At 40.9% G+C, this 19403-nt stretch overlaps 1 protein-coding gene across 1 annotated transcript in view; it reads left to right on the plus strand.

Annotated features, from left to right (window-relative positions):
• The window catches only part of LOC117360296 (sodium/hydrogen exchanger 2-like), a 116081-nt gene extending 97218 nt beyond the window's left edge, over positions 1 to 18863 (plus strand). The window contains exons 10-11 of the mRNA XM_033943987.1: positions 9395 to 9526; positions 18777 to 18863. Of these exons, the coding sequence (XP_033799878.1) occupies positions 9395 to 9526; positions 18777 to 18863 (219 nt within the window). The remainder of the gene's footprint in view (positions 1 to 9394; positions 9527 to 18776) is intronic.
• Positions 18864 to 19403: the final 540 nt, after the last annotated feature.

A 19403-nucleotide genomic window follows, 5' to 3' on the forward strand; every position in this document is an offset into this window, starting at 1 on the left:
TAACGTGATCGTTTTTCTTTCGGCCAAATATCAATCGAACCGCCGTGTTCTGAATTATTCTCAGTCTTCTTAAGGTCTTCTGGGTAGATTCCAGATAAATGATGTTACAATAATGTGCCCTTCACTGCGTAATCCCTCCAGCAATTAGCTGGTATGTCCCTCTGTATCTTTTGTAATAATTCTGGAGTCAATGGCTCCCCAAAATTTTTTATACTGAATATCTAAGTGACTGGTGCAGATGTAGCTCTTCCTCAATGTGTGCCATATCCAATTATACTGGTCCTCTTGGAGTTGATACAAAGGTTTGCCTAGGGTTCCCATATGGCTCCAGCAAAAAAGAAGACGGCTTGAGATATCCGGGTTTTACTTTCATTGCAACCCCTTCCATCTAAACCCCTTTCATGGCAATTTAAACAGGAAATATAGTTTACTACGATTAGGGTTACCAGATTTGTTAATGCAAAAAAGAGGACTTATAGCCCCACCCAATTCTGCCCTCAGCTTTAACCCTCCCCCCCCCCTAAACCTCATCTCTTCTTTCTTGAGCTCAGGGATGTATCTAGAGGGCCTCCAAGCATGTGCATGGTTTAAAAATTTATTTTATTTTTAGGTATTTTTATACCACCTATCTAAGCGGTTTACAATCAGGTACTCAAGCATTTTCCGGACACCCGGACATCCTCTAAAAAGAGGACATGTCCGGGTAAATCTGGAGATCTGGTAACCCTAACTACGATCTATCGAGACCTCTGTAAAATTTATAGGCAGCATCTTTGTCTTGATTTCATTTAGTTTATAGCCAGATATTTGACTAAATTCTTTGTGGTCTTTCCTGGAAGACCAGCAGCCTTAGCATTGGTTTTGCAGCAAATAATAAGAATGTCATCATTGTACCGCATCGTTTTATGCACTTGTCCACTGTCATTAACCACCATTATATTCAGAGATAATCGTAGCTTTTGGGTGAACAGCTCTGTCGCAAATGCGAATAGGAGATACAAAAGGAGGTCAATTTCTCTTTAATAAGAGAATTTCAAAGAGCACGGCGTCCATCATGGCGATGGCTATTGGATCACATTAAGGTGATTGTGATGCGTTAGAATCTGGCAAGGACCTTTGTGACACTATTGCATCCTAGTGCCAAACTGAGAGGTGATACACTTTGGCATTATTTGCTGCTGGACTGTTTTTGCTCCTTTTATTTTCAGCTCTATTTTCAATTAAAAAAAAAACAAAAACAAAAAACATGACAGAGAAGCCACTCTCAGATTAAAAGTCATAAAAACATCGACCCAAAACAAATAACAAGATCCCAGGCCTGCAATAATTTCCACAGCAGAGTCAGGGCCATAATTTATATTCCAGCCCTCTGCTCTCCATAAACCAAAGCAACTCCCTTCATACTACAGATAATCAATAATCTAAAAGCTACTTGCAAGCTGCATTGGACAAAGAAACTCATAATAACATAGTAACATAGTAGATGACAGCAGATAAAGACATCTAGTCTGTCCAACCTGATTCAATCTAAAAATTTGTTGGGTTTTTTTTCCTTCTCCTTAGCTATTTCTGGGCAAGAATACAAAGCTCTGCCCGGCACTGTTCTTAGGTTCCAACTCCTGAAGTCTTCATCAAAGCTCACTCCAGTCCATCTACTCCCTCCCAGCCATTGAAGCCCTCCCCAGCCCATCCTCCTCCAAATGGCCATATACAGACACAGACGGTGCAAGTCTGCCCAGTTCTGGCCTTAGTTCTTCAATATTTACTATTATTTTCTGATTCTAGATCCTCTGTGTTCATCCCACGCTTTTTTGAACTCCATCACCATTTCCCTCTCCACCGTTTTCCTCTCCAGTGCTACATTTGATCTCTTTCCACTTCTATATCTTTCTATCACCATCATACTGTACAGTACACTATGGGGTCCTTTTACTAAGCTGCGCTAACCGATATGGCGTGTGCTAACGATTAGCGTCAGCTAAATGCTAAGGTGCCCATAGAATATAAGGGGCGCCTTAGCATTTAGCATGTGCTAATCATTAGCGCGCCTTAGTAAAAGGACCCCTATATTATACCATTGTGTCAAAGTAGGCTCTCGTGCAACCTCCAGTTTACCAATCTGTTTTTGTTCCTTTTGCAGCAGTTGCTACTGCCTGAGATGACTTTTTCTTAATCCGGATGGGTAGTCATGTTATGTGCTCAGGGCTGGATTAATTCATTGAGGGCCCCTAGGCACACAAGTACACTAGGCCCCCTGCCTCACCCCACCCTACCATGTGCCCAGGCGGAAACAGGAAGCTGCTTCAGAGGGAAGCTTTGGGCAAGCAGTACCGCATGCAAAATTACAGTTCCCGTTGCCTTTTTTACCCGCGTTGCTTGCTTGTCTTACTTTTCGTCGATGGGGGGGGGGGTGCATTGCTGATCGGGGAGGGCCCGCGTTGCCGATCGTGGGGGCCCGCATTGCCGATTGGGGGGCCCGCGTTGCCGATCGGGGGGGGGCCCGCATTGCCGATTGGGGGGCCCGCGTTGCCGATTGGGGGGGGGGGCCTGAATTGCCGATCGATGCTGGAGGGGCCCATCGCCGTTTGGAAAAAACAATATTGATGCCCTCCTTCATCGGGCCCCCGTGACCATTTCGGGCCATAGGCACTTGCCTACTGGGCCTATTGGTTAATCCTGCCCTGTATGTGCTTAGCCCTATGCTCAGTTCCTTCCTTCCTTCCTTCCTTTATTATACTGTCCATAGGTTATTTTTAATGAATTGGGAGTAGAGCATGCCCGCTCCTCCGACTGCCATCATGTAACCCAACTGACATCGAGTTTTACTGGAATTCCTTCAGATTTTGACAGATAAAACACGGAATTTCATGTTTTTTTTAAACCCAAAACTAGGAAAACTGTACTAGTCTATAAATTAAGTTTGAGATCATTTCAGGAGATTTAGCACCAGTTATCTGATTACCCCCTCCCCCCTTTTACAAAACCATAGTAAAGTTTATAGCGCCGGCCGCAGCGGTAACAGCTCCAGTACCTCATAGAACTCCTATGACCTTCGGAGCTGTTACCGCCATGGCCGGCACTAAAAACTGCCCTACGGTTTTGTAAAAGGTGGTGTGTGTATGTGTGTTTAAATTCAGTAATTTGATTCTGTGTCAGAGTCATTGAGTGCAGCTTTGGTGTTGATTCTAGGCATTTTTCAGTAACTCATAAGAACATAACAGGAGGGTTAAAGTATAGATGCTGAAGGATAGGGGTTATAATTTTCAAAGCCATTTCCTTAGGTAAAATAATACTTTTCCTCTAAAAGAGAGCTTTTTTTTTTTTTTTTTTAAATAATAGCCTGCCTGCCTGATACATAGGTAAAATAATGCACTTGGTGCCATTTGGGGGTAATTTACTCATTGTAGGTGGAAACATTCCTGGAAGCTGAGTTTGAAACTATAACTATACATCTGAATTTCAAATTGTATATTTTTAGTTAAAAAAAATTTCACACAAGCAATCGGGTATATAGGTGGAGGTAATATCTCCTCTGATAATTTTCAAAGTGAAAATATGAGCATATTTTTACTTTAGAAAGCCTGCAAGAAGTATATGTGTGCTTGCTACCAGTACGAGCAATTAGAACATGACTTTTGTTATGTGCACATTTAAAAACTAACAATGTACACAGCAGACTCAGAATGGTCCATCTAGACTGCCCAACCATACATGCTCTATAAATTAATCACAGCAGACACAGCACATAGTAACTTAGTAAATGACAACATCGAACTTATCGGTTATACGGTATAGAAATGACTTGTTCTGTTCAGCAGATAAAGACCAAAATGGTCCATCTAGTCTGCCCATCCATTCATGCTCCGTAACTTAATCATTTAATCTAAATGGTCCTTTTTCTTAGATATTTCTGGGCCAGAAACTCAGAGTACAAAAAGATCCCACTGTACAAAAAAGGGAGCACAGACAAAGGGAGAATGAGGATCCCAGAAACCCGCCCGGTAACCTGGCAAACAACCCCCAGTCAAGGCTCACAAGCTCCACACCCTACCCATTGATCCTCTAATCCTCTCCCACCCCACTCCAAGCCTCCCCACCTGCCCGAGACCTCCCCATTCAATCGTCTCAAAATTCTTCACAATATCTACTCATTCCAAACATAGCAAAGGACAAAAACCACTCATCTCCAAAAATGTAGACATTATTCTGGTGTCTTCAACATTTACAGTGCCTAAGTCCTCAAGAAATGGCAAATTCCTAAATAATAATAATCATAATAATCAACTCCAACTCTAAAAAAACCCAAGGACAATAGATATGGAAGAGAGATAGCCATGGAGCACTGTAACTGCATTTAATAGTATTGTTAAGGTGGTGTGGGTGCTGTAATCCCAAATCTGGCACTAGATGGCATCATGAAGCTGATTTGAAAGGCTTGTATTGTATTGAAAGTAAGGTTTTAAAGAAGCAGCCCTGCTCTTCAGGGCTGTCCAGAGAAATAGTTCTTGTTTCTTTCTGTTTTAATAAAACTTTAAAAAGAATTTGTCAGTCTATTTACAGCAAGGAGATGGAATAGCCCAGAATTACGTGCACAGAATTACATGAAATGCTGGGTATTTTAGAGGCTGCTTTAAGAAGAGCTTAGGTGGCACCAGTTATGTTGTGGATGGGGAAATGAGAAACAGGCAAAGGAGATGGATGAAGAAGAGAAAATAAAATAATTGAGAAGAACATAAGAACATAAGTAATGCCTCTGCTGGGTCAGACCAGAGGTCCATCATGCCCAGCAGTCTGCTCACGAGGCGGCCCATCAGGTCCAGTACCTGTATAGTAATCCTCTATCTATACCCTTCTATCCCCTTTTCCTTCAGGAAATCATCCAATCCCTTCTTGAACCCCAAAACTGTACTCTGTCCTCTCACGCCCTCTGGAAGCGCATTGCAGGTGTCCACCACCCTCTGAGTGAAGAAGAACTTCCTAGCATTGGTTCTGAATCTGTCCCCTTTTAATTTTTCCGAATGCCCTCTCGTTCTTGTAGTTTTCGAAAGTTTGACGAATCTGTCCCTCTCCACTTTCTCTATGCCCTTCATGATCTTGTAAGTCTCTATCATATCCCCTCTAAGTCTCCGCTTCTCCAGGGAAAAGAGCCACAGTTTCTCCAATCTTTCAGCATATGAAAGGTTTTCCATACCTTTTATCAAGCGTGTCGCTCTCTTCTGAACCCTCTCACGTATCGCCATATCCTTCTTTAGGTACGGCGACCAATATTGGACGCAGCACTCCAGATGCGGGCACACCATCGCCCGATACAATGGCAGGATAACTTCTTTCGTTCTGGTTGTAATACCCTTATTGATTATACCTAGCATTCTATTCGCTTTCATAGCGGCTGCTGCACACTGTGCCGACGGCTTCATTGTCTTGTCCACTATTACCCCCAAGTCCCTTTCTTGGGTACTCTCACCCAGTGACAGCCCTCCCATCATGTAGCTGTACCTCGGGTTTCTGTTTCCTACGTGCAAGACTTTACATTTCTCTACATTAAACTTGATCTGAAGAAGGAGAACGTGTAAAAAAGGAATGAGCAAGAAAGGAGAGGGGTAAGGAGATATGAAGAAGAAGTTATGGAGTAAAAATGAGATAAACGGAAGGAAAAGGATGAATAAGAAAAGGAAAATTAAAAAAATTGAAAAGAGCTAAGAAAGGAATTAAGGGAGTCAAGAATTTCAGCCTTTCTTTAGCTTTTAAATTTTCCCAATTATGAATGAACTTCCTGTAATTTTGAGATGACCCAGTTCCTTCCAATCTTTCGTAAATCTTTGAAAAACTTTGAAAATTAATATCCATGTATTTTAGCATTTTTATTAATTTATTGTTAACCGTGTCGTACTTCCTATGATTAAAGACCTGGTATACAAGGCTAAGTTTTAGGGCTCCTTTTACAAAGGTGTGCTAGCGTTTTTAGCGTATGCATCGGATTAGCGTGTGCTACCCGAAAAACTACCGCCTCAAGAGGAGGCGGTAGCAGTTAGCACGCGGGGCAATTTAGCACACACTATTCCAGGCATTAAGGCCCTAACGCACCTTTGTATAAGGAGCCCTTAATTTAGATAAAGAAAGTAATACATTATAGGAGCCTATTACTACTAGGGCAGCATTTTTACAAAAATGGCCACACAGACAACCATGCAGAGAAAAGAGACAGCAAATGATATTGGACTGTAAATCAGGGCATCCGGGTTCATATCCCCCATAACTCTTTTATTTTAAATGCCCAGCCCTCCAGGAATAGGGGAATACCTAGTGTATCTGACTGTACACCAACTCAACAGCCTTCAGGTGTCAGAAATATTTAGCTACGGAAGGAAGGGAGAAAAGAGAGCCAAAATGGGTCTTCTGGCTTACCTGGGTCTTCTGGCTTACACTCCATTATACTGAATACCTGACTTAATTCATGTAAACCATTCTGAGCTCTCCTGGGAAAGTGGCATAGAAAATTGAATAAATAAATAAATAGACTGACCACTAGGCTACTCCTCAGACTTGTTCTTTGCTTTGTTCAGAATGCCCCTAGTACCTGATGCAGTTATAGAGCCTGGTATTCCTTTCCTTTTTTACTTTCAGGGGAGAGGGACGGGGACACATTGGGAAGAATAATCCAAATTATAGTTATCAGATGCTAGGGACCACCTTGAGGGTCAGCGCTCAAGAAAAGGATCTGGGTGTAATCTTATACAATACGCTGAAACTTTCTGCCCAATGTACGGCAGCGGTCAAGAAGGCAAACAGGATGCTAGGAATTATTAGAAAAGAGATGGTTAACAAGATTAAGAATGTTATAATGCCTCAGTATCGCTCAATGGTGCGACCTCACCTTGAGTATTGGTCTCCTTATCTCAAAAAAGATATAGCGGCACTAGAAAAAGTTCAAAGAAGAGCGACCAAGATGATAAAGGAAACACTAAAAAGGTTAGGGCTCTTCAGCTTGGAAAAGAGATGGCTAAGGAGAGATGTGACTAAAGTCTACAAAATCCTGAGTGGTGTAGAATGGGTACAAGTGGATCGATTTTTTTACTGCATCAAGAGTGAACTTACAGAGTAATACTCTTAAAACCAATAGGAGGAAATATTTTTTCACTCAGAGAATAGTTAAGCTCTGGAACACGTTGCCAGAGGATGTGGTAAGAGCGGATAGCGTAGCTGGTTTTAAGAAAGGTTTAGACAAGTTCCTGGAGGAAAAGTCCATAGTCTGTTGTTGAGACAGACAGGGGATTGTAGCAAGGAATGTTGCCGCTATCTGGGTTTTTGCCAGGTACTTGTGACTTGGATTGACCTCTGCGAAGATGGGAAGATGGATCATTGGTCTGACCCAGTAAGGCTGTTCTTATGACAGCTGACCCAGTAAGGCTGTTCTTATGACAGCATGCCTTAATCCTTCCTGTTGTCAGCTGCTCAATTAGAGCACTTTTTTGTACCCTGGATGTGACTAAAGCAAGCCTAAATAAAAATGTCCTTATTTATAGAGATGGATGTTTCTTTCTATTTGATTATCACTGTTGGACGTCCAAATTTTAGGCCTCCTTAGTCTCACACAAACATTCCCAAAACATGCCCCATTGCTCTTTGGGTAAACTGCAGTGTAGGATATTCAAATTCTGGTTCTGATGTTCCAAAATTGCTATATAGACGGTTTTTTATTGTCATTGTGAAAAGTTCATGTACTTTAAAAATGACCCCCCTAAGCCTGCTATTTTGAAGTTTAATTTATATGGATTAATTATATGGATAGCAGCAGAGTGTTCATAGAAACGTAGGTCTCATCCCCAGAACACACTCATCCTTCCTTATAACATATACAGTAGATATGTATTGGCTACTGTATACTGTATATTGGCATATCAAAATATCTAGCATATCTGCATGTAAAGCACCTTCAGCTGTTGCTGAAGAGGCATGAGATAAATCCAAATAAATATGTATAATAGGGGTGCCCAAATGGTCAATCACTCAACCAGTAGATCGCAAAGGCAACGCGATTCGATCACGTTGCCTTTGCAGTCTTGTTATTCCTGTCTCCCTGAGCCAGGCCAGGCATGTACAAGCGCCGGACCTACAAGCCTTAAACTCTGATATTAATTCTGATGTCAGAGAGGAAGTTCTGGGCCAGCCAATCGCTGCCTGGCTGGCCTTGAACTTCCTCTCTGATGTCAGAATGGACATCGGGGGTGGGGTGGGGGAGAAAACCTGTGGGCCGGGCGCTTGTACGTGCCAGGTCTGGCTCGGGGAAGCAGGAAGAAATTGCCATGGTGGCTTGGAGGGGGGGGGGCAGGGAGAAAAAGTCTGGGAAGTGGAGAAACCGGCGCGATGGCTTGTGGGGCAGGGGGACAGAGAAAGAAAGACAGAAATAAAGAGGGGGCAGGGGGAGAGAGAAAGAAAGACAGAAATAAAGAGGAGGGCATGGGGAGAAAGAAAGACAGGCAAACAGGGGGAGAGAGAAAGACAGAAATAAAGAGGGGGCAGGGGGAGAGAGAAAGAAAGAGAGACAGAAAGAAAAGGGGAGGGGCAGAAAGAAAGAAAAATTAGATTTACAGAAGAAGGAAATGCAACTAGACACATGACATCAGCAGACAAAAAGATAGGAAAATGATTTTATTTTCAATTTAGTGATCAAAATGTGTCAGTTTTGAGAATTTATATCTGCTGTCTATATTTTGCACTATGGCTCCCTTTTACTAAACCGTGATAGTGGTTTTTAGTGCAGGGAGCCTATGAGCGTTGGGATCTGCAGGGGGTGTTCAGTGGAGCTCCCTGCACTAAAAAACGCTATCGCGGTTTAGTAAAAGGGGAGGGGTTATATTTGTCTATTTCTGTATAGTTGTTACTGAGGTGACATTACATATTTTAAAGTCATCTGCCTTGACCTCTGAAAAAAAACAACCCAGAATACAAATGATAATTAACATTTTCTCTGCGTACAGTGTGCTTTGTGTTTTTAAAAATTTTATTGTTGGAGATCATTTTGACTTGGTCATTTTAAAAGTAGCTCGCAAGCCAAAAAAGTGTGGGCACCCCTGATGTATATGGACAGTTTTGTTCATTTATTGGAGGGATAAATTTTAAACAAAACCACTTATGTGGCCAGGACTTGTTGCTCTCCTCATAAGTGCCTTTGGATGCAAACTGTATTATACCTGATGAAAACCCTGTTACAAAATGTTAATTTGTCCTAAATGGCATTATGAGGATGGAAGCTATGTTTATCTAATGCGTTGATTCTGATAGTCCAAATATATTGAATCTGACTGATGCGATCTGATGTTACAATTGCTGTAATTGTCACCTTTATTTTAATAACCCATCTTTGTTGTATGTTTTTGCTGCCACTCTCTGGAAGACTTCTAACTATAACAGGCATACTCTCCCCGTGGACACTGGGACAGAGCAGGCAAAAGAGATTCTGATTCGGCGACGTCAGAGCTTACAAAGTAGTTTCTCCCGGCTGCATTTAGATCCTTTCAAAAAAGAGGTAAAGTACAACTCCCAGGGCTTAAGGATTTCTGCTTTTCAATCTCAGAGTTTAACTTCTCATTGAAAGCAATAGCAGAATTTCAATCAAAAATAAACATGGGAAAAAAACCCCAATATGATGTTTTTATTAAAATTCAGGTTTAAGGCCCCTTTTACAAACATGCGCTAGTGATTCTCCTGTGGCAAACGCACCAAAGCTCTTAGGAATTGAAAGGGCTTCGGTCCATTTGTCGTGGAGGAATTGCTATAGCGGCTTTTTCTAAAGGGGCTCTTAGTAAATTATTTAAAGCTGCAGTTTGCAATTTACTGAATATCATTTGTATCATTAGTGTTTTATTTAAAACAATGGACTACTAATAGAAATTGTATCTGCTACTTGGGCTGGTTACTTTATTGATTATATATTAGGTAGTCCTATCTTGTATTAGTTTAGATTTTGTTATGGAGCTGGTTTTAAATTTGTTTTTGTTTACACTTGCATTTTAGGCTCCTTTTACAAAGCTGCTATAGCGGTTTTAGTGCACGCTAGACGCTAATGACAGCATTGAGCTGGCGTTAGTTCTAGCCGCGCAGCGTGGGTTTAGCACCCGCTAAAATTCAGCACGTGCTAAAAATGCTATCGCAGTTTTGTAAAAGGAGCCCTTTGGGTTGTCCGTGTTACTTTATTTGTTAGTGGTCAGCCACCCAAAATGGAAAATAGGTAGATTACACTATTGAGACTCACTGTTCACAGAGCTACCTAAAAGCTACTTCAGGGATGCAATCCAAAACATAGCAGTCACATAGGGCTCCTTTTACGAAGCTGCGTTAGTGGTTTTAGCACACACAGCTTTTTAGCGCATGCTAAACCTGCGCTATGTGGCTAGAATTAACGCCAGCTTAATGCTGGTGTTAGCGTCTAGCGTGGCTGGCAATTTAGCACGCGCTATTCCGTGCGTTAAACCTCTAACACGGCTTCGTAAAAGGAGCCCATAGTGAATATGCACGAGAGATCGGCGTATCGTGGCTCTCCAATAAGTGCAAGCCTTGTGCATATTTATCCTGCTAATCCTGCAAAACCCCCAACCGGCTAGGTGCATAAGCAGAAGTGGCTTGAAAAGCACTGGTCTAGAAAGATCACTCAGCTCTTTCATTTACAGGATTTTTAAAGCAGGGAGGCATCTTTTGAAGAGCATTTCTGTAATAAACTGTCCCCCTTTGATGTTTTGAAAAGTATATAAAAAAAAAAATGAGAGTGCTTGGTTGATGGTGTTCTTTTTCCCTTTTCTCTCCGATTGTGTAAAAGGGGTTTATTATAGACACAGGGAACTGTGCTTGCCTTTCTATAATCTCATTTCAATTTTTTCGTAAAAATTTAAAAACATGGTTATTCTCTAAGCTGTAAACTCATCTTCTTTTCTATATTTTTTTTTAATTGATGTAAACCGAGTCGAGCTTTATTATATGAAGATGACCCGGTCTATAAATCTAAGTTTTAGTTTAGTTTAGTTGTCAAGTTATTGACATATTTTTAAGAAAGAAATTCCTATCTAAAAAGACTTTCACTGCTTCCTTTATCTGTTAGATATTTATTCATTCAATTTTCTATTCCATTCTCCCAAGGGAGCTCAGAACAGTTTACATTACTCAAGCATTTTTCCCTGTCTGTCCCAGCAGGCTCACAATCTACCTAATGGGGGCAACAGGGGGATTAAGTAACTTGCCCAGGGTCACAAGGAGCAGCATGGGTTTGAGCCCACAACCCCAGGGCGCTGAGGCTGTAGCTTTAACCACTGCGCCACACACTCCAATGTTCCTCTTCAGATGTTTTAATATTGTGACTTTATGACTGAGATGTTGTGAAGCTTTGAGCCTAGATGTGTCCTTCAATCACTACAGCAGGTTTGCTTGATGCACCTAAGATGGGGCTGGACAAACTGGAATCTTTGTGCTAAATAGCAGGGGTATTGTGGGCCCAGTTGCCTTCAGATATCAATAATAATAATAATAATAATAAATTTCTTATATACCGCTATACCGTGAAGTTCGAAGCAAGGCTAGCAACCTGTGGGTTCAATAATTATCCCCCTCCTTTGCAAAGCCACGCTAGCGTTTCTAGCACTGGCCACGGCGGTAAGAACTCCAACGCTCATAGAATTCCTATGAGCCTCAGAGCTCTTACCACCGCAGCATTGTCTTTCCTACCAAGCAGCTTATTATGATAAAGATTTCTGTCCATTATTGATTAGATCCACATCTTATGAACATTATAGAAAACTTTTGATGACTTTTCTTTTTTTCCAAATTCTTGATCAATTAGATTTCTGTATATCCCATTATTCCTGTATTTTCTCATAGCACTGAACTTATGGTTATGCGGTCTAGAAATTTGCTATTATGTTATTTTATGCTTGTATGGCTATGTAAAAGAGGACCTATGTGCACAACTCAAAAAAAAAAATTTGTTCATTGTCAGTTCATAGTAACATAACATAGTAACATAGTAGATGACGGCAGATAAAGACCCGAATGGTCCATCCAGTCTGCCCAACCTGATTCAATTTAAATTTTTTTTCTTTTTTTTTCATGTAATTATTTTCCCCCAATTTTTACATGATTTCTTTTATGCATTCATTTTAATATCTTAAAAAAACTTTTAAAGTCTCAAATGTATAGCATCACTCTGGATTACATTTGTTCCTTTTTACAAACCAGCATCTCACTACAGCAATAAAGAAACCATAATTTTTGAGCAGTTTCAAATTCCCTTCCCTCAAATCCCACTTCCATGAAAAGCCCCTCTCTATCATCTACCTGGCTTTCCCCCTCTTTTACAAAACTGTAGTGGTTTCTAGTGATGGCTGCGATGGTAACAGCTGCAATACACATTGAATTCCTATGAGCGTCAGAGCTGTTACTGCTGTGGCCGGCGCTAAAAATCACGCTATGGTTTTGTAAAAAAAGGGGGGGGGGGTAATTATTGCTGTTCTCACCAAAATTTAGATGAAGCATTTAATGACACAAACATTTATCTCTTATAGCCTCCTTTGAAATTTAATAATAATAATACCTTTCAGTTCAAGACGGTGTACAATAAGAGGTGCTGATAACAGCGAGTTAACATCGGTTGGAATTGGGAAGGGGTAAGTGGGCGGTTATGTGGACTAGACAGCATAGGGGTGGGAGGGGGAACGTGTATGAAGCAGTAGGTGTTGAGCTATTTTGGAGGTTCAGACAAATTTGTCGAATAAGTGTGTTTTTAGTGATTTTCTAAATATGTGGTATGCTAGTGAATTCAGGATTAGGTCGTTTAGGGTGTTGTTCCATATCCCTGCTTGGAAGACGAGAGTCCTGTTGAGGAACCTTTTGAATCGGCATCCTTTGGGGGAGGGGAATGTAAACAGGAGTGTTCTGCGTGGGAAGCGGAGTATGTTCTGTAGGATGAAGTGTTCAGAAGGTAGGTGGGAGCGATGCCGAGGAGTGTCTTGTAGTAGAGGCAGCCAAATTTGAAGATCATTCTGGCCTTGATGGGTAGCCAGTGAAATTTCTTGTAATATGGGGTTGATGTGTTTGGATTTCTTTCAGGCCAAAGATTAGTCGAACAGCCGTATTCTGGATCAGCCTCAGTTTCTTTTGATTGTTTTATACTGTTATTTTACACTTTTCATGTGTTCAACATTCTCCTCTCCAGTCTCCCTTGTTTAAGTACCATAGCCAAACACCAGAAGATAGCCAGTTTCCCTATACTCTCTTCCTTTCGCTCTGGTCTCATATTCAAAAAGAAGAATTTAAAATCTTTTTTTCCAGTTTTTCCCTGTCCACTAAATACCTGAATAATCTTGTGCCAGTAATCTTGGATTTCTGAGTAAAACCACCAAACATGGTAGAAACTCTCCAACTGCTCATAGCCCTATCAGTATTTCTTATTCATTGTCTTATGTATCGTATTCAACATTTTCATAAGTACATAAGCATCACCATACTAGGACAGACTAAAGGTCCATCAAGACTAGTATCTTGTTTCTAATAGTGGCCAATCCAAGTCACAAGTACCTGGCAAGATCCCAAAAAGAGTGGAACAAATTTTATGCTGTTTTTTTGAGGACTTTTCATTAGTGTGGCATCAGTTTTCATTCAATTTTCACCAGTATTTTTTACGCATCAGCATTTTATATATATTCAAATTCTTACCTTTACACATAGGCGTTGGAACAAGGGAGGCCGCAGGGGCCATGGCTTCCCCAAAAATTGGCAACTAGAAGTATGGCTCTCCCAACTCAACAACCTACCACCTCCCTGCCGCTGTAATTTAAAATCTTCGGGCAGCTGGCGGCACTACAAAGCGAGCCTCCTGCTGTCGGCCTGACCTAGAAGCGTTCTTTCTGCAGCGTCCTGCCTATGTGAGAAGAGGAAGTGCTGCAGAATGAACACTTCCGGGGTGTTTAAACATCTCTATCATATCTCCCCTTTCCCGCCTTTCCTCCAAAGTATACAGATTGAGAGCTTCAAGTCTGTCCCCATATGCCTTATGACGAAGACCACATACCATTTTAGTAACCTTCCTCTGGACCGTCTCCATCCTTTTTATATCTTTTTGAAGGTTTGGCTTCCAGAATTGTACACAATATTCTAAAAGAGGTCTCACCAAAATCTTATACAGGGTCAATACCTCCTTTTTCCTACTGGCCATACCTCTTCCTATGCAACCTAGCATCCCTCTAGCTTTCGCTGTCACCTTTTCAACCTGTTTGGCCACCTTAAGATCATCACATACAATCACACTCAAGTCCTGCTCTTCTGTCGTGCACATAAGTTCTTCACCCTCTACACTGTACCGTTTTCTCAGGTTTTTGCAGCCCAAATGCATGACCTTGCATTTCTTACCATTAAATTTTAGCTGCCAAATTTCAGACCATTCTTCAAGCTTTGCCAGTCTTTATTCATGTTATTCACACCATCTGGCATGTCTACTCTATTGTAGATTTTGGTATCATCCGCAAAGAAGCAAATCTTACCCGACAACCCTTCAGCAATATTGTTTATAAAAATGTTAAAAAGAACAGGCCCAAGAATAGAACCTTGAGGCACACAACTGGTACCATCCCTTTCCTCAGAACGATCTCCATTGATCACTACCCTCTGTTGCCTTCCACTCAACCAGTTCTTGACCCAGCCCATCACTTTGGGATCCATCCTGAAGGCACTCAGTTTATTTATTAGACGTCTGTGTGGAACACTGTCAAAGGCTTTCATTTGTATATATTAGCAGTTTTAGTTTGTGGTCCTATGTTTGCATAGGGGTTATCTGTGTTCTGCATGTATGACCAAGGCCAGGTATTCTGGTAGGAATGAATAAGCACATAAGCACATAAGCATTGTCTCTGCCGAGTCAGACCATAGGTCCATCATGCCCAGCAGTCCGCTCTCGCGGCGGCCCCCCAGGTCAATGACCTGTAGTGATCTATTACTCAAGAGCATTTTGTCTTGTATAGTAACCCTCTAATTGTACCCCTGGATTCCCTTACCCTTTAGGAACTCGTCCAATCCCTTTTTGAAACCCAAAACTGTACTCTGCTCAACTACCCCCTCTGGAAGCACATTCCAGGTGTCCACCACCCTCTGGGTGAAGAAGAACTTCCTAGCATTTGTTCTAAACCTATCTCCCTTCAATTTTTTTGAGTGTCCTCTAGTTTTTGTTGCCCCCGCCAGTCTGAAGAATCTGTCTCTCTCTACCTTCACTATACCCTTCATGATCTTATAAGTTTCTATCATATCCCCTCTAAGTCTCTAAGTCTCCTCTTTTCCAGGGAAAAGAGCCCCAACTTCTCCAGCCTCTCAGCATACGAGAGGTTTTCCATGCCTTTTATCATTTTTGTCGCTCTTCTCTGGACCCTCTCGAGTATCGCCATATCTTTCTTTAGGTACGGCGACCAGTACTGGACGCAGTACTCCATATGCGGTCGCACCATTGCCCTGTACAGCGGGAGGATAACTTCCTTGGTTCTGGTAGTGATACCTTTTTTGATAATGCCCAACATTCTGTTCGCCTTTTTTGAGGCCGCTGCGCATTGTGCTGCCGGTTTCATTGTTTTATCCACCAAAACCCCCAAGTCCTTTTCTAGGTTGCCTTTTCCCAATGTCATCCCCCCCATCGTGTATTTGTACATCAGGTTCCCTTTCCCTATGTGCATAACTTTACATTTCTCCACATTAAAACTCATCTGCCATTTATCTGCCCACTCACTCAGTTTGTCCAGGTCCCTTTGGAGTTTTTTACATTCCTCTACAGATCTTACCTTACCGGAGAGTTTTGTGTCATCCGCAAATTTTATAACTTCACACTTTGTCCCTGTTTCCAAGTCATTAATAAATATATTGAATAGCAGCGGTCCCAGCACTGACCCTTGTGGGACGCCACTTGTGACCCCTTTCCAGTTAGAATAGTGTCCCTTTACTCCTACCCTCTGTTTCCTGTTTGCCAACCAGTTTTTGATCCATCTTCTACCCCGTGGTTCCACAGTTTCCTTAAAAGGCGCTCATGAGGTACCTTGTCGAAGGCTTTCTGGAAGTCTAGGTATACTATATCTATGGGGTCACCTTTGTCCAAATGTCCGCTTATCCCCTCGAAGAAGTGCAGTAAGTTTGTTTGGCAGGATCTTCCAGTACAGAAACCATGCTGGCTTGTTCTCATCAGCTTATGAATTTTGAGAAGCATACAGTATGCTTTAAGTAGTTTAATTTTGTGGTTAACCATTATATGTTGTTAATAAGATTATATTGTGTGTGTATATATATGAAAAATAAATGGGAAAAATAGTATTACAATTAGTACTATTATGGGGGCAGGGTCTAGGGTGGAGCTTCAGTGGGGTCTGGGGCAGAGCTTTTGGGCCTCCCCTCATACAAAAAATATTCTGCAGCCTATGCATTTACATATACACATTGGAGTGGTAGACAAGTGGGTATAGTAGGTTTTGAGGGAGTTTTAGAGGGCTCACCATAAATTATAAGTGGTATATAGTGAGATGTTTATCTGAAGCCCTTTATGTGAAGTTCACAACAGTACCCTTTAAGGTGCCCTACTGCTCTTTTGGTATATCTATGTGGCCAGTCCATTAGAATGGTAGCTCCTCCCATGTCTAAATGGTGCTGATTTGGACGTTTTACACTTGGACATTGTTGTAGTCACAAATGGCAATTAAAGTTAGGCATTCTGGCATTCTAGATGTTTTGGCGACCAAGATGTCCAAAAAGATGATTTAAAAAAAACAAACTTATATGGACATTCTGCTTGAAAATGGCTTTCTTTCCACTTCAGACTTTGGACGTCTTGCGAGAAACATCCAAATTTGAACTTAGATGTCTTTTCAAAAATGGCCCTCCATGTCAGTTTATTGATCACTGTAAGCTGCTTTGATGCTAATCATGAATGATAGGTTATTAAGTTGAATAATAATAATAATAATGTTATTACTTTTAGACAAGCCTGGGTTGCCCTATTGTTTATTGGATTAACTTGAGAATTATCTATATACAGTATGTTAATGTGCAGAAGTATTTTGCGACTGCCAAGATCTTATCTTGAGATTTGCAGAAGAAAAAGCCTGGAGTCAAGTTATGTCGATGAAGATGGATACATATAAAAATGTCTTGCCCAATGAATGAAGTTTGGGAGTTGGTTGGTTGGAGGGGTGTAGGGATCGATACAAGAGAAGAAGTAATGAAGAACTGAGGAATAAATGCACTTCTAAGAAAGTACAAAGATTGTGAAGCAGATGGGAGTGGTGGGAAGAACAATATAATGGTTTGAGAACAGGAGTTAAATTGTTATAACAATGTTAGAAGAAGGTAGGTGATGCATTTGAATTCTAAAATGGGTTGCAGGCTGATATGGTTACATTTTTCAGCTAAGAAGGAGTGATATTCTCTGAGTGGTCAAGTTAGAATAATAATAAAGGTAGGGGCAACCAAGCAGCCTAAGACCATATGGCCCTTATTTGATGAATTCTCTTATGTTTCTATGCCAATAGTTAAGGTTGAGATCATGTTGAGGTTATTATAGAAGTCGCAAGATTGTTGGCGGTATATAAAAATAAAGTTATTATTATTATTATTATTATAAAGGTAACAAAATACAGTGAAGCTTATAATGGGTGTGATTGTGTCAAGCAGTGGTAACAAGGCCACCTCTTGGCTCTTGAGAAGACATATTTTACACTCAGAATTGATATAACTACAACCAAAAGCATACAATCTACCTTTAGGATCACTTCTAATACCCAGCCTTATTTCTAACCCATTTATGTTTTGCCATCCATAAATAAAAACAAAATGAATTCCTTGTCTGCACATGCAATCCCAAGGAGAGCAGAGCCGCAAAGTTAAATATTAAATAGATATAGCCCCCACCATTCAGATCTTGGGAGACCACTGGCAATCTTTTGTGGTCAATGGCAAACCTGGAAATTCAATGTCAGCACCATATCCAGTGACTGGCCAAGACATAGCCAGTTAGGCCAATATTCAGCAGCTAGCTGAAGTTTCAAAGGCATTTTTCAGTGGCTTTATCTGGCCATTGAACGCTGATGAGCCACTGAATATCAGCAATGACCAGCTATGTTATGTGACACTGGCCAATCCACTAAGCTGGATATTCAATAGGAGCTAGCCGTCTATCTCCCACTGAACATCATGGGATAGTCGGCTATGTACTATTTATTTGGCCGGGAGTCATTCCTTGCCAGCTAAAGAGCAATGAATATCGCCCTCAACATTTATCCCACTATAATAAAGATTTTTTTTAAAAAAAGTTGAAAGTACATATTTTGTTTGGGAAATAAAGCCCATGTTGTAGTTATATAATAAACAATGCCATAACATGTAACCACAAGATGGAGCAATTATGTTTCATTGAAGGAGGAGACATGCATTCATGGTTCTACACTTGTTCCTTGCTGGTACCTTTGTTCTAGTGTACACATCAATGAAAAGACTCATTAACCCTAACAACAGTAGTATGAAATATTCCTGGCTCTCTGGGATGTCAGTGTTTCATTTCAGGAGACAAGAATGGGGGAAAGACAGAGGCACACATGCCTCTGACAGATAAGTAATATACTGCATTTTCAGTGCTCTGTAGAAGAACACATTTTTTTCTATAGTTGAGGTGGTAACTTGCTTTTAAAATCAAAGTACTTTTTTCTTTCTTTGAGACTTTTTAAATGATCTCAACAAATATATTAAATTTTTCTATTTATTTTTAAACTTAGAAGAATAATTCTTTTTCATCACTCAATGAATCTCAAAGAAAGACCAGTGTCTACCATCTCCGATTAAGTAAGTTGGAAGTACCATGAAGGGTGGGGAGATCTGAAGACTATTTTCTAAAAGTCATTTCTCTGTTCTTATTTGTAAGCTTTGAGGGTTTTTCATGAATATGCAGGAAGGTTGCATGGATGTGGGGTGGGGGAGAGGTTTATATGAAGAATCTAATTTTAAGGATAATGGATAGCAAGTGTACCCTATAGTAACTCACTGATGAGATAATTGGGGTCCAGATTTGTCAGATATAAACTCATACGAGGGGTTGCTGAAAAGTTCTCAGCCCACCTAACAAAGTTGGGGCAGTATCCATTTGAAGGCTATAAAATTAGTCCAGCGATTTTCCAACTTTTTTCATTCTATATTTTTCCGATGGAACAAAAAAAAAAGTAGAAAATCATTAGCCTGTGAGGTACATAAACAAAAAGAAAATACATCTAAAAATCTGCCTAAATCGGCACTTGGATGATCAAAAATACAGGTCATCCAAGAAATCGAACATGGTTTTAGATGTATCTAAAACCAACTTAGGCCTTTTCACAGCCTCTGTGCCCAGAGCGAAAAGGGGTGTTTTT

The sequence above is a fragment of the Geotrypetes seraphini genome, chromosome 5 (genome assembly GCF_902459505.1).
Source record: "Geotrypetes seraphini chromosome 5, aGeoSer1.1, whole genome shotgun sequence".
Lineage (NCBI taxonomy): Eukaryota > Metazoa > Chordata > Amphibia > Gymnophiona > Dermophiidae > Geotrypetes > Geotrypetes seraphini.